Source organism: Erinaceus europaeus, chromosome 4 (genome assembly GCF_950295315.1).
Source record: "Erinaceus europaeus chromosome 4, mEriEur2.1, whole genome shotgun sequence".
In the NCBI taxonomy this organism is placed as follows: domain Eukaryota; kingdom Metazoa; phylum Chordata; class Mammalia; order Eulipotyphla; family Erinaceidae; genus Erinaceus; species Erinaceus europaeus.
In genome coordinates, this window is record NC_080165.1 from 105,995,573 (window position 1) to 106,011,803 (window position 16,231).

At 39.6% G+C, this 16,231-nt stretch overlaps 1 protein-coding gene across 9 annotated transcripts in view; it reads left to right on the plus strand.

Moving 5' to 3' along the window:
- Positions 1-16,231, plus strand: part of ERC1 (ELKS/RAB6-interacting/CAST family member 1) — a 450,240-nt gene that overhangs the window by 194,040 nt on the left and 239,969 nt on the right. For all 9 annotated transcript variants that reach the window (XM_060190339.1, XM_060190341.1, XM_060190340.1 and 6 more), the window contains one exon: positions 14,208-14,343. In XM_060190339.1, the coding sequence (XP_060046322.1) occupies positions 14,208-14,343 (136 nt within the window). The remainder of the gene's footprint in view (positions 1-14,207; positions 14,344-16,231) is intronic.

Genomic DNA, 16,231 nt, shown 5'->3' on the forward strand with positions numbered 1-16,231 from the left:
ATCATGTTCAGTATCACAAGCCAGAAAGAGAAGGATAAATATGGGATGATTACATTCATAGACACAAGTTGAAAAATAAGAACAGGAGGGAAAACACAAAGCAGAACATGTACTAGAGTTGGTGTATTGCACCAAGGTAAAGGACATTGGCGTGGGAGGGGGCAGTGTTTAGGTCCTGGAACATGATGGTAGAGGAGGACCTAGGTGGGGTATTAGAATGTTATGTGGAAAACTGAGAAATGTTACAAAACTACTGTCTCCCTCCCTCCCTCCCTCCCTCCCTCCCTCCCTCCCTCCCTCCCTCCCTCCCTTCCTTCCTTCCTTCCTTCGCCTCCAGGGTTATCGCTGGGGCTTGGGGCCTGAACTACGAATCCACTGCTCCTGGAGGCCATTTCTCCCATTTTGTTGCTCTTGTTGTTGCACTTGTTGTAGCTGTTATTGTTGTCATAGCTGTTGTTATTACTGGATAGGACAGAGAGAAATCGAGACAGGAGGGGAAGACAGAGAGAAAGATAGACACCTGCAGACCTGCTTCACCGCTTGTGAAGCAAACCCCCTGTAAGTGGGGAGCCGGGGGCTCGAACCAGGATTCTTATGCTGGCCCTTGTGCTTTGCACCATGTGTACTTAACCTGCTGTGCTACCGCCCATCTCCCTGTATTTTATTGTTGACTATAAGCTATATTCCCCCAATTGAAAGAAAGAAAGAGAGAGAGAGAGAGAGAAAGAAAGAAGGAAAGGAAAGGAAAGGAAAGGAAAGGAAAGAAAGAAAGAAAGAAAGAAAGAAAGAAAGAAAGAAAGAAAGAAAGAAAGAAAGAAACTAACATAGTCCCTTTAGCTTTAGCCAGCTAGTAAATCTTAGGACTTAGAAAGCTTCTCCTTTCAACCTCAGGACTCTTATTTGTTTGTACTTCAGCCTACACATTACAGTTTGAGTTACTGAGTCCAGGATTGCTAGGGCCATAGGTAGATTTCTGAAGTTCCTGATCTTTAAAATTAGTATGGGTATCTAATCTAAGGAGCTGATATGAACGTTGGATGAATTAATGCTACTAACACTTAGGATAGTGTAAGTGGAGCTATTACTATTACTCCTCTTTGCCTTTCCCCCCTAGATTCCTAGTTAATCTAGTTAATCATAGCATGATGTCAAACATTTCAGGATTATTAAATTATCCTGCTGTTATTAATGATTCATACTGACATTAACCAAAAGTTCAGTCTGTCCTAGTGCAAAGATGAACATGTGTGAATAATGAGAAAAGAATGCAGTTTTCTGTAGTGATATTTTAAAACTCTATTTATTTTTCAGGTGCTCCACTTCTACTACAGACAGTCAGATGAAGTTGCAAGACTAGGGAGACAGAATAATGGTTATGCAAAAGGCTTTTGTTCCTGAGGTTCTGAGGTCTCAGGTTAAGTCACCAGCACCACCATAAGCCAAAGCTGAGCAGTGCTCCCTCCCGCCCCTTTTCTGTGTTTTCTTGTTAAAATAAAATAATAAGTTATTTACTTAAAAAAGATGAGCTTGGGTTCTGGGCAGCAGCACACCCAGTTAAACACAGATATTGCCATAGTTGAGGACCTAGGTTCAAGCCTCTGGTCCCTACTTGCAGGGAGGGAAGCTTTAGTAGTGAAGCAGGTCTGTGGGTATCTCTTTCTCTCTCCATGTCTATCTCCCCTCTCCCTTAAATTTTATTATAAAGGAAAAATGGCTGCTGGGAACAGTGGATTTGTCATGCACATTCTTAGCCTCAGCAGTAACTGTTGGCAATTAAAAAAAAAAAGTAAATAAAAATAAGAAAGTTGAAGTTAAGGCTTTGCTTGAAAAGGTTCTCTCTCTCTTTTTTATTTCTACTTTCTGATAGCTTTTACTCAGTGTTTAATTTGAAGACTTTTTTTTTCCTAAATGAAAATCCCCTTTTAAGTCATTTAAAAGCAGTTTGTGTGTGGTATAATTATGTTAAAAATAAAATCTAACTTTTCATATTGATATACACTAACATAATTCATAAAGGCACCCCTTCAGTTAGTTCACACGGCCCTTTTTTTTCTCTTAGCAAATGAGATGAGGGTATCAGTTGTCTCAACATGTGTCTCCTACTATTGTTTTTTAATACAGAGCCCGGAAACCTATGGTCTTGAACTTGTGTAACATGCTGAGTAGCCTCCTCAGTCCTTTTTTTTTTTCTTCTTTCAGTTTTTTATTTCTTAGGGAAGAGACAGAGAGGAGAACCATACAGCTCCCTTCCTAGTGCTGTTCATTGTGCTCCTGTGTGGTTCCCAGGGCCCCATGCATAAAAGGCCTTTATTCTGATGCTACTAGTTGAGCTTCCTCCCCTTCCCACTGTCATTTTATAGGCACTTCCCCTAGAAGAGATGATGATCTAGTATTTAATCCAGAGTTCTTTACCCTTTAAAATGCATGTTCTCAGCCTTCCCTTGGTAATGAGTCTGCTCTCCCAGATGAGTTATTTCCTGGCTATATACTTATATCTATTTTAAGTATTTTTTTTATTTAAGAAAGTATTAATTAACAAAACCATAGGGTAGGAGGGGTACAATTCCACACAATTCCCACCACCCATTCTCCATATCCCACCCCCTCCCCTGATAGCTTTCCCATTCTCTATCCCTCTGGGAGCATGGACACAGGGTCATTGTGGGTTGCAGAAGGTAGAAGGTCTGGCTTCTGTAATTGCTTCCCCGCTGAACATGGGCGTTGACTGGTCGGTCCATACTCCCAGTCTGCCTCTCTCTTTCCCTAGTAGGGTGGGTCTCTGGGGAAGCAGAGCTCCAGGACACATTGGTGGGGTCTTCAGTCCAGGGAAGCCTGGCCGGCATCCTGATGGCATCTGGAACCTGATGACTGAAAAGAGAGTTAACATACGAAGCCAAACAAATCATTGAGCAATCATGGACCCAAAGCTTGGAATAGTGGAGAGGAAGTGTTAGGGGGGTACTCACTGCAAACTCTAGTGTACTGCTGCTTTCAGGTATATATTTTGCAGTAGTTTATGGATACGTGTGAACATATGTTCTCTCTCACAGAAACTGGTGTATATCTAGGTTTTGGGACTTTGTTAGAAAGTGAACCACCTGAGATGGAATTAGAGTATACTATGAAAGGAAAGGTCTCACCCGAGTAATGAAGCTGAAGGGTTGTCATTCCACACGTGAAGTCTCTGGACACAGTCTGAAGTGAAGCATGTTGAGGTGACAATCGTTGTGTTGGTTAGGTTGTGATTGGCGGATGCAATATTATTTGATATGGATTGGGAGAGGCATACGGGAAAGTGGGCCCTATCCAATGGTTCCAGGACTGGGGGAAGTAGAGGCTCTATAGTGGAGATTCCTCTATAGTGGAGATTCTATAGTGAGGTTCCTGCTGTCTTACGGTTCAAAAAGACAATCGATAGTTAATGTTATCATCACATTATTTGGTAATTGGGTTAACTTTGAAAAGTCCTTTTGTTAGGGTTTGCTGTATAGTACCCAGTATCTTGTATATAGCTATGCTATTGGTTGCTTCTGATCTACTTGGTCTAGGCTTTTGAGAGAGTCTGCATATCAATTACACTGCATATATTGAGAAAAGATTCAGTTTGTGTTTTGAAAAACTTCGAGACATACAATTAATTAAGTATTATAATTAATAGTGCATCTAGAAAATATTTCCTTTAATACTGTACTATACCATACTGTACTGTACTATACTATATTATACTATTATTCAGATTTAGACCCTTTAGTCATGGGGAGTGTGTTTGGGGGGGTGTTGTTAGAGAACATGATCAGGGTGCTGTTGTATAAACTTCACCTTGATGATTGAGGACATCACCATAGCAAGACAGCAAAACCACTCCAAAACAAATCTTGTATGATGGAATGATAAGAAATATATGCTAATTAAAGGAATTTTGGCTTTTATTATGCACTCGGAATGAATCCAAAGAGGAGAATGTACACCTATATAATTCAGTTGTGTGCATACTAAATTTTTATAAATTAAATAATATTTTACATAAAATAAGAATTTTATTGGTTAAGGATTCCTTGATAGTAGATTGTAATGCTTTGTGGTGAAGATTGATTGCCCTATAAAGTTTCAGGTTTATAAGTCATACTTTTGGTAGTCTTTACTTCCCTTTCTTTTTCTAGTCTCCTCATTTACTAATGTGATCAGAAACGTTTTTTCAGTGGAAGAAAACAGCTTTCATAATTAATCTTCTGGATAATGTGATGGTACTTGTTTTATTTTGACCAAAATTTATGAAAGAAAGCCAGCTCTTAAATTTTCTTTCTTTCTTTTTTTAAATATTTATTTATTCCCTTTTTGTTGCCCTTGTTTTATAAGTTGTTATTGATGTCATTGTTGGATAGGACAGAGAGAAATGGAGAGAAGAGGGAAAGACAGAGGCAGGAGAGAAGGATAGACACCTGCAGACTTGCTTCACTGCCTATGAAGTGACTCCCCTGCAGGTAGGGAGCCGGGGGCTCAAACCAGGATCCTTACACTGGTCCTTGTGCTTCGCGCCACATGCGCTTAACCTGCTGTGCTACCGCCCGACTCCCAAATTTTCTGATCACTAACATGTCTTTGCATTAGTGAAAACTGTCAGCATTATCTATTAGCATTAACTTTCTACTAGAGCTTTAATTCATTTTTTTTTAATATTTTATTTTATTTATTCTCTTTTGTTGCCCTTGTTGTTTTATTGTTGTAGTTATTATTGTTGTCGTCGTTGTTGGATAGGACAGAGAGAAATGGAGAGAGGAGGGGAAGACAGAGAGGAGGAGAGAAAGACAGACACCTGCAGACCTGCTTCACCGCCTGTGAAGCGACTCCCCTGCCGGTGGGGAGCCGGGGTTCGAACCGGGATCCTTATGCCGGTCCTTGTGCTTTGCGCCACCTGCGCTTAACCCGCTGCGCTACAGCCCGACTCCCCTAGAGCTTTAATTCTTTGATGTTTCTAGTAACCTTTAACTTTTTTCTTTGTGTTGGTACATATTAGAGTGAAATATCCAAATTAAAGATTTTCTTTTTGTTTTTTTTTTTTAATTTATTTTTTATTTAAGAAAGGATAGATTAACAAAACCATAGGGTAAGGGGTACAACTCCACACAATTCCCACCTCCCAATCTCCATATCCCATCCCCTCCCCTGATAGCTTTCCCATTCTCTATCCCTCTGGGAGCATGGACCCAGGGTCTTCATGGTTTACAGAAGGTGGAAGTTCTGTAATTGCTTCCCCGCTGAATATGAATGTTGACTGGTCGGTCCATACTCCCAGTCTGCCTCTCTCTTTCCCTAGTAGGGTGGGTCTCTGGGGAAGCAGAGCTCCAGGACACATTGGTGGGGTCTTCAATCCAGGGAAGCCTGGCCAGCATCCTGATGGCATCTGGAACCTGGTGGCTGAAAAGAGAGTTAACATACAAAGCCAAACAAATTGTTGAGCTATCATGGACCCAGAGCTTGGAATAGTGGAGAGGAAGTGTTAGGGGGGTACTCACTGCAAACTCTAGTGTACTTCTGCTTTCAGGTATATATTTTGCACTAGTTTATGGATACGTGTGAACATATGCTCTCTCTCACAGAACCTGGTCTGTATCTAGGTTTTGGGACTTGTTAGAAAATGAACCACCTGGGATGGAATTAGAGAATACTATGAAAGGAAAGGTCTCACCTGAGTAATGAAGCTGAAGGGTTGTCATTCCACACGTGAAGTCTGTGGACACAGTCTGAGCTGAAGCATGTTGAGGTGGCAATCGTTGAGTTGATTATGTTGCGATCGGCAGATGCAATATTATTTGATAAGGATTGGGAGAGGCATGCGGTAAAGTGGGCCCTATCCTAAGGTTCCAGGACTGGGGGAAATATAGGCTCTATAGTGGAGATGTGAGGTTCCTGCTATCTTAGGGTTCAAAAAGACAATGGATAGTTAAGATTTTCTTTTATTTTTTGTCTTTTTAAATTTTTTATTTATTATTGGATAGAGACAGAGAGAAATTGAGCGTGGAAGGGGAGATAGAGAGGGATAGAGACAGAGAGACACATGCAGCCCTGCCTCACCACCTTGAAGCTCCCCCCCCCCCCGCCCTGCAGGTGGGGAACAGGGACTTGAACCCAGATCTTTATGTACTGTAATGTGAGCGCTTAACCATGTGCATCACCACCTAGCCCCCAAATTAAATATTTTCTAAACTGAGCTCTGTGATATCACTAGCTAAAGAAAATGATGGCTTATTATTTTTTCCATGAACAATTTAATATATTATTATGCAGCATAATTGAATTGTAGCTTTCACAGAATCAGTCATTCATTGATACAGTTTTGCAGTATGGAAATCAATGAATTGTTAATAGTATCTAACAAAGTATCTGTTCAGATAGGAAAAGGAAATTATAGAAGCCAACAGCCATCTTGTCCCTTATATTTTTGCTCCTGTTGCTAATAAATTTACTTTTGTAGGTCAAGAGATCATCCACGTTTATAACTGTGACTTTCACCATGGAGGGTTAAGTGTTTATTTGCTTGATTCTGCAAGGTTTGAGGCATAGAAACAACAAAAATATGAAAGCGTGAAAAAAAATTAATGTAGTAGTGTTGGGGAAAATTAAATTTTGTAGAAGAAAAAATAATGGGGGGAGAAATATATGTTTATTTCTTTTAGTACTGCTCTTTTACTCTAAAACCTCAGGTTATTTATACTATCTTAGACAGATATATACACACATATACATCATAAATACATGTATACATATACACATATACATACATATATGTACTCTTTTTTGCTAGGGTATGCACGGTTCCGCTACTCTTTTTTCCCCCCAGATAGAGGCAACAGCACTGCTCCACTATGTGTAAACTTTCATTTCATTGTGGTGCTCCTGTGTAGTGATTAAGGGAATACAGATTCTGTGACCTACAGAAGTAAATGTATTAGCAGCAGCAGCAAAACACAGGTCCTTAGATTTGGTAAAGCATTGGCTCTACTGCCCCACCCCTATGAAGATTAAGTAATACTAATTAAATAAAATGGATTGCTTTCTACTATGCTTTCCATAAAAATGCTTGATGTTTTCATACCATTATGAATAAATCAGGAAGACAGTGTCAACAGCATAGAGCAGGAATTTTTTTTTTTAGAATGAAGACAATTAACAATATATTCTGTCATAGATCCAAAAAGCTAAGTCATTGTTTTAAGACAGGGATATTTGTTTATATTTTTGTGTTTTCCCTTTCCATCCTTGTTTCTTAAATTCTACCTGTAAGTGAGACCATTCAGTATTTGTCCTCTGCTTATCTCACTTACCATGAATCATTCAGGTTCTGTCAAAGGTCAGGCATAAGAGAAGATTTCATTGTTTTTTGGCATCTGAGTAGTACTAATATATCTGTGTAAAACAGATATTTTCTTCACTTCTTTTTCTCTACCATCATACTCAGATTTCTTGGCATAGTACCAACTTGCTTGTCTTGTTTTTTCATACTTATAGACTGATTTTTGAATATATCAAACCAAATTTGGGTTTTTATCTTTACACAGTTGAGGAAATAAGCAGTGACTTTTTTTTTTTTTTTTTTGCACGGGCGGCGGGGAGCTCCATGAGTTATTCTGTTATATGTCAGAAGAGATTCTCTGCTTTTCTTTTCCTGTGATCTGAGGCCATTCCTAGGTAGAATCATTTCTTTGGTTTGGGGCATTTTATTGCTGTCTTGGTAGATAACTTGTGTCTCTTTTTCCTTCATTGGTTATCAGAATTTTCTACCTTGGTTTACTGATTTTGAGAAGTTGAGATTCTAATCTCCAGTTCACTCAGTTCATTTCTATGATTGTTTGCAGCTGCAGACATGATTGGACACTGTTAGGACCTTGATACAACAACATACTGATTTGGGTTGTGGTTGTTTTTCTTGTTGTTATTCCCACTGACTTCTTTGTGCCTGTGTGATTTCACTGTTTTCAGCAGTCTCTTTTATTTTTAATTCTCAAGAAGGAAAGATAGAGACAAAGATAGGGATGAAGAGACAGCACAACACTTCTTTTTTTGGCAACTAGGGTTATTGCTGGTGCTTCAGGCCTGCATGACTCCTCCAGTGTTCTTTTCTTTTTTCTTTTTTATTCTTTTTAAAGAAAGTTGGTGGGGGCAGTAGAGAGTGAGAACATAGAGCACTGCTCTACTTTGGTTTTCTTTCTTTTTTAAAAATATCTATTCCCTTTTGTTGCCCTTGTTATTTAACATTGTTGTTATTATTATTGTTGGATAGGACAGAGAGAAATGGAGAGAGGAGGGTAAGACAGAGGGGGGAGAGAAAGACACCTGCAGACCTGCTTCACAGCCCATGAAGTGACCCCCTGCAGGTGGGGAGCTGGGGGCTCAAACTGGGATCCTTAACGCTGGTCCTTGAGCTTTGTACCTTTGCACTGTGCTGCCGACTGACTCCCTGGTTTTCTTTTTTTAAAAAATAATTATTGTTCAGCGGGGAAGCAATTACAGAAGCCAGACCTTCTACCTTCTGCAACCCACAATGACCCTGGGTCCATGCTCCCAGAGGGATAGAGAATGGGAAAGCTATCAGGGGAGGGGGTGGTATATGGAGATTGGATGGTGGGAATTGTGTGGAATTGTACCCCTCCTACCCTATGGTTTTGTTAATTAATCCTTTCTTAAATAAAAAAGAAAAAATAATATTTATAAAATGGAAATATTGACAAGACTATAGAATAAGAAGGGTACATTTCCAAACAGTGCCAATTCCCAGAGTTCCATGTCCAATCTCTTCCCTTGATAGCTTCCCTATTCTTTATTCCTCTGGGAGTATGGACTCAGGATCATTGTGGGGTGCAGAAAGTGGAAGGTCTGGCTTTTGTAATTTCTTCTCCACTGAACATGGGCATTGACATGTTGATCCATACTCCCAGCCTGTCTCTCTCTTTCCGTAGTGTGGCAGGGGTCTGGGGAGGCAGGGCTCCAAGACACATGGCGGGGTCTTCTGCCCAGGGAAGTCAGGTTGGCATCATGGTATCATCTGGAACCTAGAGGCTGAAAAAGAGCTAAGATATAATGCAGAACAAATTGTTGACTAATCATGAACTTAAAGGCAAGAATATGGCAGGTGAAGATTTGGGGTCTTCATTTTGGAAAAAGCTCATAGGTTTATTTTAGGTATATTCCAAGGGGCCCATGACTTCACTACTTTTTGCCTGTGCCTAGCCTCTAATATGCAGGTGGACCCACATCTAGGGAGATGGCGTCATAGTTGGAAAAATGAATAGAAAGCTGGATCAGGGAAAAGAGTAGCTCCCAAATATGTGGAAAGTATGTATATTGTTGACTGTAAACCCCATCGATTTGATCTGGGGCCCATATTCAGCACAGGAGCCTATGTAACCTCTGCATCTCTGTATGTCTGAGCTCACATTCTGTGGTCACGGCTAGGAACATTCCATGCTGCACTAATTTCAGCACCCATCATTCTTGGGTGGTAGGTAGAGTATGTTGTCCAACCTCCCTTTGGAGAATAGAAAATTCCCTACCATTATTGATCCATATTGAGGGCAAGGTCCGATAGGGGCCCACAGAGGTGTCCATTATGCTGTTCCTGATGGAGATGACCAGTGACAGTGGCGTGAGGGATTTGTTAGAGGTCTAGGCTCATCATGTCTGTGTGGGAATCCCAGGACTCCGTGACTAGGGCCCCTGGTGATGGGGTGGCCATTTTTAAAGTATGCTAGTCTCTTGCCCTTATTCAGCTTTTGTAGTCCTTACTTTGTCTGACAAGGTTAGCTTTGGAGTGATTGAGGGATGTGTAATAACAGATAGATGAGGAGGGTATCTAGGTCTAAGTAGAAACTGTTTCATTAGGTACTTTAAGGTGTCTTTTTAGGTCTTTCTACTTGCTTGCTACATTTATTGACTCACTGCAAACTGTTGTGCACTTTTGCTTTAATGTATGTATTTCCTCCTAACTTATGAATACTTGTGCACATGTGCCCTATCTCATGCACCCTGGTCTATATCTAGGTTTTGAGGTTTTATTAAGAAGTTGGCTACTTGAAATGGAGTTAAGGGGGAGTCGGGTTGTAGCGCAGTGGGTTAAGCGCAGGTGGCGCAAAGCACAAGGACCAGCATAAGGATCCTGGTTCGAAACCCGGCTCCCCACCTGCAGGGGAGTCGCTTCACAGGCGGTGAAGCAGGTCTGCAGGTGTCTATCTTTCTCTCCCTCTCTCTGTCTTCCCCTCCTCTCTCCATTTCTCTCTGTCCTATCCAACAACGACAACAACAATACTAACTACAACAATAAAACAACAAGGGCAACAAAAGGGAATAAATAAATAAAATAAATATTAAAAAAAAAAAAAAAGAAAAAAAGAAATGGAGTTAAGGAATCCTACTAGCTAGGAAAGGCCTTACCAGAGTAATGAAGTTGAAAGGTTGACATTCCCCACTTGAAGTCTCTGTACAGTCTTATGTGAAGCATGCGGAGGTGCTACTGGTTGCATTGCTTAGGTTAGGATCAGCAGATGCAGTATCAGTTGGTATGACTTGAGAGAAGCATGCCGGAAAGTGAGCCCTGCCCTAGAGGTTCCATGACTGGACGATGCATTCCCGTTTTCTTATGTGGTCTGGGACTTGAACCCAGGTTCTCACATGTGGTGAAGAGTGTGGTCTAGAGGTGAGCTGTCTCCTAGTCGCCTACATTTCATATTTAAATACATAGTTCTAAACTATATAAAATATTTTTATTTTATTAATACAACACATACTGATTTGGATTTTTTTTTTTTTTTTTGCTGTTGTCATTCCCACTGACATCTTTGTGCCTGTGTAATTTCACTTTTTTCAGCAGACTACAGAGAACCTTGGAAACCAAAGATTAATTTTTATTTTCCTTTTTAATGTGTTTTACTTTTCTTGGTAATGCTTATGTGTCCACACATATGTGTGTTTTTTTGGATTATGCTAGTTTCCTCTTGATAATCTCTGTGTACATATTTCTTTTAGACTATTTTACAGAAGTACAATATCACATCTCTGAAAATAGTTATAGTTTTAGCATTTTCATGTCTTTTTGGAATGGATGCATATATGTTATTATATGTCCAATGTTTTAAAGATCAAAATAAACATTTTTAAACATATACTGGTGGTTTGCATACAATAGAGGAATAGCTTTTTAAATTCTCATTTTTGCAACTCAAGTAAAACATCCTGACTTTGTTCTTTGACTTGGAGGTAATGTCAGTGTAACTTTTTTAAAAAATAATTTTCCTGCAAGGGTTTCTTGCAAGCACTGTTCCACTGCTCTTGACTTTTTTTTTTTTATATAGAAGATGAGAGACAAAGGGGGAGAGAGGGAGAGGGGAGTGATATCATGGTATCACTCTGTTGCTTGTAAATTGGAGTACCCTTTGTATAGTGCTCCCATGTGGTAGTTGGGACCTTGAGCCTGAATCTTCATTCATAGTTAAATATGTGCTTTACTGGTGTGCTGTCTTGCAGCTCCCTGTAAGCTTTGATTAAAAGTACTAGAGAATGAAAGAGACTTTGATTGAATCAGAAGTTTAGTCTACAGTATCTGCTTTCTAACCAGACTCTTCAATTGTTATAAAATAGGCTCCTTGTGTCATGTGTCATAATGTTTGAAATAACTAAGCTACTGCTACAGGCTTTAGTAGTTGTCTCTACCACCTGTAATAGTTCACAGATGCACAGTGCAAAGACTTCATACACCATTAATTTTTTTCTCATATAATGGAGAGCAGAATATTTACACTGAGTACACCGGTGTTAAAAAAGAATTCAGTTTTGAGAAAGAACAGTTTGATTCACAACAAAATTGCTTCATTCTTTTTTTTTTTTTTTTTTTTCCTCCAGGGTTATTGCTGGGCTCGGTGCCTGCACCATGAATCCACCGCTCCTGGAGGCCATTTGTTCCCCCTTTTTGTTGCCCTTGTTGTTGTAGCCTCGTTGTGGTTATTACTATTCCCATTGTTGATGTTGTTTGTTGTTGGATAGGACAGAGAGAAATGGAGAGAGGAGGGGAAGACAGAGGGGGAGAGAAAGATAGACACCTGCAGACCTGCTTCACCGCCTGTGAAGCAACTCCTCTGCAGGTGGGGAGCCAGGGGCTCGAACTGGGATCCTTACGCCAGTCCCTGCGCTTTGCACCACATGCGCTTAACCCACTGCACCACCGCCCCAACTCCCCTTTTTTTTAACCAGGATTATTATTGAGACTGGGTGCCTGTATAATGCCACCACTTACAGTGGCCTTTTTCCCTCCTTCCCTCTAGGTCTAGACAGAGGATCAGATAAAGAGAGAGAAGACACTGCAACACTGCTCCATCACTTGTGAAGCAAAATTTAGAAAGTATGATAGTGTCACGGGAGTCAGCACAGCAGGTTAAGTACATGTAGCATGAGGGCAAGGACTGGAGTAAGGATCCCTGTTCGAGCCCCAGGCTCCCCACCTGCAGGGGTGTTGCTTCATAGGCGGTGAAGCAGGTCTGCAGGTTTCTTCCTTCCTTCCTTCCTTCCTTCCTTCCTTCCTTCCTTCCTTCCTTCCTTCCTTCTTTCTTTCTTTCTTTCTTTCTTTCTTTCTTTCTTTCTCCTTCTCTGTCTTCCCCTCCTTTCTACATTTCTCTCTATCCTAACAATGACAGCATCAGTAGCAACAGCAATAATAACTACAGCAACAAGGGCAACAAAAGGGAAAAAAATAAAATAAAGTGGGGGTCGGGCGGTGGCGCAGTGGGTTAAGCGCATGTGGCGCAAAGCGCAGGGACCGGCCTAAGGATCCCGGTTCGAGCCCCCGGCTCCCCACCTGCAGGGGAGTCGCTTCACAGGCGGTGAAGCAGGTCTGCAGGTGTCTATCTTTCTCTCCCCTTCTCTGTCTTCCCCTCCTCTCTCCATTTCTCTCTGTCCTATCCAACAACGAATTGCGTCAACAAGGGCAATAATAATAACCACAACGAAGCTACAACAAGGGCAACAAAAGGGGGGGGGGGAATGGCCTCCAGGAGCGGTGGATTCATGGTGCAGGCACCGAGCCCAGCAATAACCCTGGAGGAGGAAAAATAAATAAATAAATAAAATAAAATAAAATAAAGTATGATAGTATTAGTGTACTGGTGTCTGTATACAAGTGTAAACCGGCTGTTAATATGGTTTCCTGGACCACTAGTTAGTGAAGTTGAATTCTTGCTTAATACATAGCCCAACAATTCAGTTTCTAGGTCTCTATCTAGAGAAACAGATTCATAGTTATATCAGGATGCACTTAGCAACAATTTTAGTAGTGAGCAGAAAAATGAAAGCAACCCATGAGCTGTCAACCTTGGGAATAGACATCTTAATTTTTGTGCATTTTTTTACTGCAGTAACAATAGGGAGGATACAAAATATATTATACTCATTGATTGTTACATGCCCATCAAAGCACATAGAAAAGAAAAAGTTTACTAGTGAACTTTACTTATGAATTTCAAAAACATGAAAATAAATGAAGGATTCACATAATTAAATGGAATTTTAAACACAAAATTCAGGGTCTTGGTTATTCTTTGTGTAGGCGCAATAAAATAGCATAAGGAGAAGTACATAGGGAGCTTCAGAAGTATGTAATGTTGTTCTTTGCTGATGATGGGTTCCCACATCTTTATTTAATTATTTTCGTGTATGTGTTTTTTAAAGCCTGAAAAAAGGGATTATTTTCTTCTAGTTGAGATACTAGAGCACTGCCCTTCTCCAAAATTTTGTGCAGAACTAGAGATTGAACTGAGGCACTCACATATTCAGGGCATACTCCATGTCACTTAATCACTTCTCTGGCCCTGTATAGGTTTTTGAATATTTGAAATACTTATTATAATAACCTTAGAGTTGTATTATGAAGTCTTTCTTCAGACAGTCTACCATTGCAAGTATTCCTATCTGGGAACTACTTAATCTCAACATAAATGTCTGGTTTGTTTTATTTTATCCATTATTTCAGACAACTTTCACTTTTCACCTTTCTTTTACAGTAAGTACACCTTCCTGAAATGCCATTGTTTGGTAGTAAGAATTTGGAAGTGTTAAAAAATTTTTTTTCTTTTCTTTCTAAAGCTCTCCTAGATGGCAACCACAAGTCTATAGACATTCTTTCCTATATGTATATGTGAAAATCTTGATTTTTCTCCTCCTGTCAACAGGCAAGTGAAGGACCAGAATAAGAAAGTAGCAAATCTGAAGCACAAGGAACAGGTTGAAAAGAAGAAGAGTGCCCAGATGCTCGAAGAAGCTCGGCGGAGGGAGGATAATCTCAATGACAGCTCCCAGCAGCTACAGGTCAGAACACAAGGAGAACCCAAAAGGGTTGGGTGAAGACATTACATCCCTAATTGCATATTGTCTTTCTCGTCTTTCTTCATGCTGTTTTCTTTTTCTAACTCTGCTTGCTGCCTTCCTGTCAGACCAACTGTTAAGCAGTAATGAAATGGCTTTAAATAGAAAAGGCAAGTTTTATTCCACAGCTTTGTGAAGATACCATGGCATATGAGCATGTTCATCTTAATTTCACTTCACACTTATTGGTAAGTTCAATGTCAATCTAATGAATGAGTCCTATTGTGCTTCAAAATGTATAAATATTTTCCAAATTCCACTATTAAAAAGTACTGTTAATCTTGGTTAATATGTTTGTACCTTATTTTCCACTTACATTTCCTTGACCCTTTTATTCTTTCTAGTTTTCCTTTCTTTTAAAAATTCATTTTGGTGAACATACTTTGGTTTCACAGAGTATATAAGTTATTCTTTCAAAATTTGTTTAAAGTGGTTATTGATATGTAAGCCTACTTATTCACAGAATAAGTTAAAAGACTCAGAAGCCAGACTTGATAACAGTAGTTGCAGTGACCATTCAAATAAATGCCAATTTTGTGCTATTTGAAATGGAGAAGCAGGTATTTTACGAATTGGGGGGAATAGACATAGAATTGGTTACTTGACTATAAATATGCTCAGCTTTCTAAGATGCCCAGCTGTTGATAAACTGAGTCATCCTTGATCTACAGTCTGTCAGGATAGAGTTTTGCATTTTCAGCAAATTGCCACAAACTTGCTGAAAATCTTTGAAGCCACTACTGAGACTGTTAAGCCACTACCAGCTTATTTTTTCCTGTTGAGCCTTCTAATTCTGTGTGGTAGCCTATTTATCTTCTGTAAAATCATCAGAGAATCTTTAGCAGAGTTCTATTTGAAGGAGTCATTTGCTTTTTATGTAGAAACCATTTTTAGCTTTTATAACAATTTTTTCAGACATGAAAGTTATATTTTTATTAATGTTTATGTATTTATGAGAGATAGAGGAAGCAAGAGAACCAGAGCATCACATGCAATGCCAGGGTCTGAACTCAGGACTTGATATACTGGAGAGCCCAACACTTTGTCTACTGTGCCACATCCTGGGCTGAGAAAGTTTAATTTGTTAATTCCAGTTTTAACTTTCTTTTTTTATGTAACTTCTGCTGAACATAAAATAACAAACTACTTTTAGGAATACTGTAAAATTTCTCAAGTGCACCAGCTTTTGAAAACAGTGTACCAATTTTCCCTCACTTTTGTCAACAACAGCTGGTATTGTTACTTTTTTTCTTCTTTCTCCATTTAAATGTCATTAAGATGGGTGGTAAATATGTTTCTGTGATTACTAGTAACTTCTTGAGTAGTTCTCACACCATAAAAATGTGTATATCTTTTCTTGCCATTATTCTATGAACAATGCAACATTATATAGCAGCTAGATATATACCATTCTAGGTACTAGGTCATTATAAGAAATGTGTAGATTATTTAAAGTACATGGGAGAATATTGATGTTATATGAAAATATGACTTAATTTTCTCCTTTTTCTTTATTTTTATTAGTGATTTAATAATGATTGGTAGGACTGTAGGATAATAGGGGTACAATTCCATACAAGTCCCACCACCAGAGTTCCATATTCCATCCCTCCATTGGAAGCTTCTCTGTTCTTTCTCCCTCTAGGAGTATGGACCAAAATTATTTTTAGGGTGCAGAAGGTGGAAGGTCTGGCTTCTGTAATTGATTCTCTTCTAGACATGGCATTGACAGGTCAATCCATATTCCCAGCCTGTTTCTGTCTTTCCCTGATGAGGTAGGACTCTGGGTAGTGGAAGTTCCAGGACACGTTGGTAAGGTTGTCTTCCCAGG